Below are 9807 nucleotides of genomic sequence, written 5' to 3' on the forward strand. Positions count from 1 at the left end.
ACCTTCCTTGTAAAATGTGTGTGCGTGTATGGGTGTTTGTGTGCATGTGTGTGTGTTTATGTTGGAATGTATATATTGAAGGGGGAGGGGTGTGTGTACTAAGGGGGGTGCAGTTAAAATTGGCGAGTAGGGCACTAAGGGGACATCTCCTGATTACTCACAGTGACGTCCCCTCACCCTCCACACCAAGGGGCCCTAAATGTCTAAGGTGCGGTTAAAATTGGCGGGTAGGGTGCTAGGAGGACATCTGCTGCTTGCTTGCAGTGATGTCCAAGCACCCCCCCTACCAAGGACCCTACATGTCTAAGGTGCAAATAAAACCGAAAGAGGGGGGGCCCACTCCATACGGCAACCATAGGAGGGCCCACTTCTGAATGACAAGAGTGGTTGCCCTTGAAACAGTCAGCCACATTTGGATAAATCACTGCTTACTGATGTCATCTTACTCCAACATGGCAGCTTTTGTATTGCAAAAAAAATAAAATAAAATAAAAATTGTGGCTGAATGGACTTCCTTTGCTTGGAGTTGCAGGTAAACTATTTTCTATGGGTGATGTCACACTCACTCCAGTTCTCATATACAGTCAATAGTTATGACCACTGAACCAGGTGTCATCTTCTCCAGTGTAGCTGCATTTTTCCTCTCTTGCTTTGACTTTATTCTGTCATTATTTGTGTTTCTGGTTTTGAGAGTTTTGTTTGTTTCGACTTTAAAAACGAATCTTTTCAAATATTGAAAAAAAAGAATCGTGTTGGCCTCAATATATAAGGGAAACTGTTTAAAATCACTAAAAGAGCTGTCAACTAAGAGTTTCTTTAAATGAAAAAAACCCTGAAAAAGTACAGGGAACAACCAAACAAAGTTTTGCTATCTCTTTAAATCTTAAGAATGTGTTATGATTTAAGGGAGGATAATCTTAGCGAGGTTTAACAAGGCCAATCTAAGAGTTAAATAGCCTTTATAAGCTTTTCTGCTGTAATTGACCTGCCCTTGTGTGTGCTGCCATGAGCATGTTGACAGAACATAATATTAAACATTTCTTATATAACCTTAAAAACCTTGGAGCTGTTTTTATTTTTATTTGCAAAAAAAGATCAAAATGATAATTAACGGCTGATATGTTGTGTATGACTAAATTGATTTGGAGACCTTTCTTTTGCTTACAAAAAAGAAAGTCTTAAACTAATATTATGTTGGTTCTGTTATTGGAGAAAGCTCTATGGAAAAATGTAACGCCATAAAATATAGTCCAGGGTCCAGCTAATGAAGTCACAGCGCCCTCTACAGTTGGAACCGGGACACTCTTTCCTCACGCACTGGAAAAAACAATCAAACCGGTTGTGTTGAACAGTCGGGAGGACAGAACGGAGACACGTCGGGAGATTACGCACACACACACTCATACACACACAGGCTTGTGAGATGCGTGTCTCCAACAGCTGCGGTGGCACAAAAATGCGCGCTGACAGCAGCCATCTCCATGTGGACCGTTCTTTTGCCGGCAGGATGTTTCACAGTTTCCCGCAGACTGTCGCCAGAATTCCCGCTTCTCTGAAGACTTGAGGAGTCGGAACAACTTTGGCTTTTTTGGACTTTAACGCGCGACCCGAAGGACGGAGAGTGGAGCAGCGATGCGCGCAGACGGACTCTCCAGCTCGGCTTTGCGCACAGAACCAGCGCGGGGTTTGGCGCGCCAGTAGCGGTCAGGAGGGATGTTCTCTGCGGAAATGCGCGCTGCGGATCCGGCCGCCGGGACCAGCTGCATACGGAGGCTCTGGCAGGCTGTGACAGGACCTGACACGGACTGGGGCTGAGGATGTTCGTCTTGGGAACTGTTGAAGCGCCCGGATCCACAATAGTTATTGAAAAAAAATATACAAGAGAAATGTCAGTTTTTATTGTGGTTTTGTTCGGAGACTGAAGGACAGCGTGCGTCTTAGGATTTTATTTAAGAAATAACCTGACAAATCTAAAACTTTTTTGATTTGATTTGACAACTTTACACTTGTTTTGAAAAATATGGATTAAGATTCCTTTTTGCTTTTGCCCTAAAGTCTGTTCTTCCAGACTTTCTTGCACTTTATTTTGTAATCAGTTTATGGAATATTTCATGTGGATTATATCAGAACCTCAACAAAATTGATGGGACATAACCGCCACATACAGCTTGATTTTTTTTTTTTAATTCTAGAGTGAAATGAGCTTAAAAATCACCCAACATGGCTGGTAGCTGCACTGCATGTTGGTTTTTCTTTTTAACACTGTTTGCAGTGGGAGCGGCTTTTTCTGGAGTCTTCAACTTCACAGAGAAAGACTTTTTCACAGAAGACTTACAGCAGGTCAAGCTTACGCAAGCTGGAGCCACGGAGCCGTGGAAGCTTCACTCTGTTGACTCCCACCCCAGCCTTTATTTTAACCAAGCGGATGTGTTGCACCTGAGACAGAGGTCCTCCACCACCCACAGCCACATTTTTAAAGTCATCCGTGCAGCCGTGCTCACCATGTTGTCAAACTTCCCCCTCTACATGCCTCCTGTGAAACACGAGGAGTTTACCAGCAAGTGGAATGAAATTTATGGGAACAACCTGCCTCCTCTGGCTCTCTACTGCCTGCTGTGTCCCGAGGATTCTGCTGCCCTCCAGTTCCTCATCAAGTTCATGGACAGGATGGCTGAATATCCAGACTGGAAGGTGACCAGTGCGCCAAACGACGAGGTTCCCATGGCACACTCTCTGACCGGGTTTGCCACAGCTTACGACTTTGTTTACTCTTACTTGGATGACCGGAGGCGGGGTCTGTACCTTCAGAAAATTCGCTCTGAGACAGAAGCACTGTATGAGGTTTCTAAATACAGAGGTTGGGGGAAACAGTACCTCCAGAATCATCAAACCACTAACATATTAGCCATTCTGACTGGTGCGATTGTGGTGGGTTCACACGACCTTCCAGAGTCAATGATCTGGAAGCAGGTGGCTGTGAACTACATGGAGAAAACCATGTTTCTTTTGAATCACATTATTGACGGCTCTTTGGATGAGGGGGTAGCGTACGGAAGCTACACGGCCAAGTCCATCACGCAGTATGTCTTCTTAGCGCAGCGCCATTTCAAGATCGACAACACGCAGAACAACTGGCTGCGCAGTCACTTCTGGTTTTACTATGCCACTCTGCTGCCGGGCTTTCAGAGAACGGTCGGCATCGCAGACTCTAACTACAACTGGTTTTACGGCCCGGAGAGCCAGCTGGTTTTCCTCGACACGTTCGTGATGAAGAACGGGACAGGGAATTGGCTGGCGCAGCAGATCAGAAAGCACAGACCCAAAGATGGCCCCATGGGGCAGTCCTCAGCTCAGCGCTGGGCTACGCTCCACACAGAGTTCCTGTGGTACAGCTCCCACCTCACGCCGCAGCCTCCTCAAGACTTTGGCAAAGCCAGGATGCATATTTTCTCAAACTGGGGCGTGGTTACCTACGGAGCCGGGCTTCCCACTGGCCAAGGCAACACGTTTGTCTCCTTTAAGTCTAGCCGGCTGGGCGGCCGCGCCGTCTACGACATCGTTCATGATAAGCCTTACTCCTGGGTGGACGGCTGGAACAGCTTTAACCCCGGACATGAGCACCCGGACCAGAACTCCTTCACATTTGCTCCAAACGGGCAAGTCTTTGTGTCTGAAGCACTTTATGGCCCAAAGTACAGCTATCTGAACAATGTACTGGTGTTTGGCCCCTCCCCTACCAGCCAGTGCAACAGTCCTTGGGAGGGCCAGTTAGGGGAGTGCGCCAAGTGGCTGCGCTGGACTGATGAAGGGGTGGGTGACGCCAGAGGGGAGGTGATTGTGGCCTCCTCACACGGTGACTCCATGTTTGTGAGCGGGGAAGCGGTGTGGGCCTATTCCCCGGCCATGAAACTAAAGAGCGTTTTCAGAGCGTTGCTTCTTCTCAACTCCCAGACGCTGCTGGTGCTCGATCATGTGGAGAAGTGGGGCGACTCGCCCGTGAAGTCTCTCAGCGCTTTTTTCCACAACCTAGACATCGACTTCAAATATGTCCCTTTCAAATTTATGGAGCGATTCAACGGGGCGATGATGGACGTGTGGGACGCCCATTATAAAATGTTCTGGTTTGACAGCCAGGGTCAGAGCCCTGAAACCAGAATACAGGAGGCAGAGCAGGCAGCAGAGTTTAAGAAGAGGTGGACTCAGTATGTTAATGTCACTTTTCCAATGACAGGCGCAGTCAGCAGAGTGGCTTACATATTACATGGGCCATATGCAAAAGTGTCTAACTGTAGATTTATAGATAACAGCAGAAATGGGGTGCGGCTTTCTCTAACTATAAATAACACAGAGAAGATCGTCTCAATAGCTACAAACTATAAAGATATTGGAGCACGGCTGACTTATTTAGGATTTGGAGGTCACTGTAAAGTTGAGGATCGATATCAAATCACCAGATATGGTGTCGGGACTCATCTCATCCCTAAACAAATCGCCGCCGACAGCCAGCTGTTTGACATTGGCTTCACAGTTAACGTGATAGCAGGGGTGGTTCTCTGTGTGGCCATAGGGTTTCTGACCCTGCAGAGAAAGTTTTACGTTTGCTTCAGCAGGCTGATGCGCTACGCCCTCCTCTCTGTGCTCCTTCTGTGGATCGCGGAGCTGCTGTTTCTTTCCAGCAGCTGTGATCAGCTTCTCTGTGGGGTAAAATGGAAAGGTGCGGGCGCCAGAAGTGAGGTAAACAAACAGATCAGGCTGTACGAGCAGCAGCGGCTCCCCCTCCCCACCGTCCTAATAACCACCCTCCCCGGATCGGGGGCGGAATTACTGAAGCACCTTTTCTATAATACCTCGGACTTTGTTTACATAAGGGTTCCCACGGAACACGTGGAAGTTCCCGAGACCGAGTTTGAGTTTGACTCTCTGGTTGATGCCTGTGAGTGGTCGAGGGCTGACGCCGTAAACGGGCGGTTTAAAATGATCCAGGGCTGGCTCCAGTCGCTGGTGCACGACACTAAGCTGCACTTACAAAACATTCAGCTGGCAGAGGGCAGCCGGGTCAAACAGACACAGAGGGTTGGCCCCTCCAGGGACAGGAAAAGAAGGTCCAGGCGCAGAGAGCCGGCCTCTGAACTGAAGGGCACGCTGAGGGCCAGCCTGGACAGAGATGCGGAGTACATCAGGGAAATGAGGCGCCACGTGGCGGAGTACCCCAACGCAAGGGTGGTCCTCAACATGCGGAGCGGGAGCTGGACGCTGAAGCTGCCTTTCATTCAGGAAGCAGTGGGATCTTCCTTGAGGACAATCTACGTGGTGCGGGACCCTCGAGCCTGGATTTATCTCATGGTTTATAACGGCAACCCCAGCCTTTACTCCCTAAAAAACATCCCACAGCACCTTTCCTTGATTTTCAGCAAAAACTCTGTCGGGGACGGGTGTCCAGTTGTTGCACCGGAGTTTAAAATACTGCAGAGGCTGCTGTCTCATTCGGAGACAAACCCTATTTTGACTCTGGCCCATCTGTGGTTGGCTCACACCGCTGCAGCTCTGAGGGTCAGCAAGAGCCTCCCCGAGGAGGCCCACCTCCTCATGAGGTTTGAGGACCTGGTCAGCTTCCCTCAGGAGACGGCTGAGACGATACACACTTTCCTGGGGGTGCCCCTGTCCCCCGCAGCCCTCAATCAACTCATGTTCACCACCTCCACCAACCTGTACAACCTGATGTATGAAGGGGAGGTCTCACCAGCCAATATCAACATGTGGAGGCAAAAGATGCCCCGAAAGGATGTCAGACTCATCGAGGATGTGTGTGGAGCTGTGATGAAGAGGCTGGGTTACACCAGGTTCTCCAGGTGACTGCTGCTGGTCAGCTGCTGTTGAGCTGTCATGTTTACTGTAATCCAGCTGCCGGTCCTATTGTTTATGCACTGATGGTAACTTTGGATAAACTTCACAGTCGTGTCCATGTGTTTTCTCTCTGTTGTGTGAAGGCTCATTGATGACGGCACCAAAACTAGATGAGAAAATAATATTTTATATTAAAATAAGTAGAAGGAAGCTTATTTTACATTTTCTATCACTCTTTTTTGAGTGAAACTTTAAGCATTTGTGAATGATCACGATTCACTGTTTAATCAAATTTAAACTTTATCTCATTTGACATTTCTGTGTTCATGTAACATGCGTTTGTTTTCCTCTGGTATTTTGGAGGGTCTTTAAAGAGAAGTTTGGGGAAAAATTGGCTTTTCCTTTCAGAATTTCTGAGTGCTGTTTCCGTTTAATGCTTCAGGCTTAGAGGAAAACGAGACTTCAGAGATACGGACACAGGAATGCATTTTTTTTACATCAATGGAAATGTTTGTGATTTAATGTTAAAGCTCAGAGACGGTTGGCTGTCAGCACTTTCACAAAGACTTCCTTGCGTGAGCGCTGAGAGCCATGCTCCTTCTGAGGAGGTGCATTCTCCAACCCTCACTTCTTTACTGTTTTTGCTTGATTAGGAAAGAAATAGAAATCCTGAGAAGAAATGACGTCTGGAGGAAGTCAAGTCAGAAGTATTTATAGCTTGCAAAGACTTATATCCCAAAGGATCAGGAATGATTATTCTAGCGACTCCCTTTAGCATTTATTCAATCAGAGGGAAATGCTTAATGGGGATCAAAATGGGGGGAAAAAAACTTCTAGCTTTGACACATTTCAAGTCAAAGCAATTTCCAAAGCCTTCCCCTCAGCTACTCATATTAATCTGCAAAATGCCATAACTGGGACTCTGGGCTGTGTTTTATTGCTGTGATATTTTCAGCGTAAAAAGACTGGAGGAAATGTAAACGTCTCCTTTTCTAGCATTCAGTCAGTCAACTTTCCTTTTGGGTTTTTGTCTGGAAAGAGTAATCAGATGAGCTTTAAATCTAAATAAGAAAGTCAAAAAAGAGAGACCGTTTCTACTCTGTGATGTTTAGCTGTGGCTTGGGCAAAAATGTACGCCGCTCAGTTTGCTTTGATGCCGTCTCGCTTAAACATTTCTGTACTGTAAACGGATCATATGTAACATGCAGATGGTGCACTCATCTATGGACCCGCTGTTGCATTACACGCAACTCTGCTTGGAAGTATCCATCGTTTTCTCCACAACAAAGAGACCTGTTTGTTTTCCTCTCTGTGAACACTTAAACCCTTGAATGGCTGGAAACCCTGTTTGATGTGTTTGTGGTCTTTGAATCTGTAGACTTGGCAGACATGCTTTCACTTTGGTGTTGCAATCTTGTTAACCAACCCTGTTTTGTATTTGCTCGTGGGGATATGGTTACTCGCTTCTGTGGCCTTGAATTACAATAATTTCTTTACAAGAGTTTTATGTGGGCTGTGCTGCAGAAGGTGGAGATGATATGCAGACGCAAATAAATTGATAAAAGTATTTTCAACCTGTCTTTGTTTTTGCACATATTGACTGATCTTGTAAGTGCTCTTTCAGTGGTTTTTTTGGTCATCATTAGCTGAATTTGTATCCATCTGGAAAAACTAAAGAACAGAGAGGAAATTCACATTTCTCCATCCGCTCCTTCACTACGATCCCAGCTAACTGACTCTGGATTCACGCGGATGTCTCTGCGCCAGCACAAGTAGGCACCAGCAAAATCTCCATTTTATTCGACATGGATGACAGAAGCCTAATAGCTTAAACGGCTGATGAGCTTGACAAGCAGGAGGCAACAATTAAAAACATGTCAGGAAGTTCTGACGACACGCTCCAACTGGAGAAAAATCTGCGTACGAGTCGTGTCTCGGAGTGGTGACTCAGTCATTTCGTTACTCATTTATTCCTGATCCCTGCTGTAACGCTCGAATGCTTGGCAGAGTCCTCTGTGCCTAATCCCTCCACGAAGAGGCACATTATTCACTGAAAAACCTCGGGCAAATGCTTTTGGAAGCAAGCTTTCTGCAAGAGTGGACTTGCACTCGCTGCTTGTTTCAACTATTCAGCTTTTACCGAGTGCCATGTTATGATAGCTAATAACCTCGGCTCCACTGACTCACAACCGGGGAGAAATGTCCCCGCTAAACTCCTGAAATGCTTTCAGGAAAAGATAAAACTATGTTGCACTGTTTCCTCAAACATTGATCACCACAGCCGCTCAGATGCATCTTGGGAGCCAAAATCGTTTTTGTGGGTGTTTACTCATGTGTGCACATGTCTAAGAGAAACAAAATATTTTTCTGCCAGGAGGAAACCGGATTTTTTTTGTCAGCAAATAAAATTATTCATAGGTTAAAGAGAGGTTTAATAAAGCATATACTGTCATATATACATATACATGTTTTTTTTTTGCAAGAATGCATAATGTTTCTAATAGTTATAATTCTGTGGTGGAAAGTTGGGAAGTCCACGCAATTCTTCCTTTAGTCACCCGTCTGACGGCTCTCTTTTGACACGCGTCAAAGTCACTCAGTGTATCTCAGTTACAATCAGGGCTGAAAGTAAGCCGGTACGGTCCAGTACTGCGTACCGCTAAAAAACCTGGCGAAGGAACGCCAAACCTCTCTCTCCTCACGTTATCCGCTAATTCTGTCGCTTTCCCAAACAAACACATTGAGCACACGCGACTTCAAGGGTACGTCTGATTTGTTGTGCGGGGACAGTCAATTCATACACAGTCAAGTAGGCATGTTTCTATGCAAGTTGGAGTTTGGTTAGTTTGCAATGCGGAAAAAAAAAAACCAACAAATAATAGTTTTCTGAACATAACTGTGATTGATACTTTAAAGATAAAACTTTCTGCAAAGGTAGAAGTAAAACATGCAGCAAAGAAATTATTTTTTATGAAAAAGTCATTGAAGAACAATGCAAAGAAGAGAATTCACATAAAAAATATAAAATTTAGGAGGATTAATATCAGATTCTTCTCCTGATCAAGTCATCAACATGTCACTTAATGCCGAGTCCCTGATTGGTTGATGCGACACTCTTTGCCAAAGTTCAGATTTTTTAATTCTCAATGCGCCGTGACGCCCAAAACAGGCTGCTGCTGGACTAACATGTTGCACCTAGTGCCTAAATCGCGCTGCAGGACCTCTGATCACCTCTGTACATTGACACAACATTGAAAGTGGACGCCAGTGTCAAAAGAAACAGTGTGAACGCAGCTTATCAAGATGACGAAGAAGACTGTTGAGGAGCTCCAAACATTCGGCACTAGATTGAGGTCCAAATAACAAAACAAAATATGATGAACTATGCTGAACAATCTAAAGCGGAATGACCTTTAATCAGAGGTTTGTTCTGGTCCTCTGCAGCAAAGTACAAGAGATCCATTCTGCCGTCAGCAGTAATGAGAGATAATAGGTCTTTTTACATCACTTAAGAATATTAAAATAACAAAAAACTACAGAAGATTCAATGACTTTAATGGGACTTTAATCTCCCATTTGAGATCAGTTAGGACTATGTGAATTCCCTGTCAGTTTTTGGAGAGTTAATAGCTATACTTCTCCATTAACACATTAAGTTCTTTAAGAACTCATCCTGAAATGTGTTAGATTTCTGAACCTCCTAACTTACTAACGTGCTCACATATATTAAAAGCATCTGTTTAAAGTCCTTCTTTGAATTTCTGGCTTATAATATTGTTATTAAGTTTGCAAGTCAGAGAATTTGTCTGAAAAAACAATTTCAATACAATCATAAAAACATAGAAGAAACCAACAGGAAAAGTATAATTAAACAAATACTGTATGAAAAGCATAAACGCTGCTGTGTTTGCTCAGTTTTATTAAAGTGAACCATTACAACCAAAGAGGAGCTGTAACGCGATA

General features: G+C 45.0%; 1 protein-coding gene across 1 annotated transcript; it reads left to right on the top strand.

Annotated features, from left to right (window-relative positions):
• The first annotated feature begins 1317 nt into the window (after positions 1-1317).
• On the top strand, positions 1318-7412 carry dsel (dermatan sulfate epimerase like). The gene has a single exon (XM_004081327.4). It carries the CDS (start codon positions 2221-2223, stop codon positions 5851-5853), a length of 3633 nt encoding a protein of 1210 aa, XP_004081375.1. The 5' UTR covers positions 1318-2220; the 3' UTR covers positions 5854-7412.
• Positions 7413-9807: the final 2395 nt, after the last annotated feature.

The sequence above is a fragment of the Oryzias latipes genome, chromosome 20, assembly GCF_002234675.1.
Source record: "Oryzias latipes chromosome 20, ASM223467v1".
NCBI lineage: Eukaryota > Metazoa > Chordata > Actinopteri > Beloniformes > Adrianichthyidae > Oryzias > Oryzias latipes.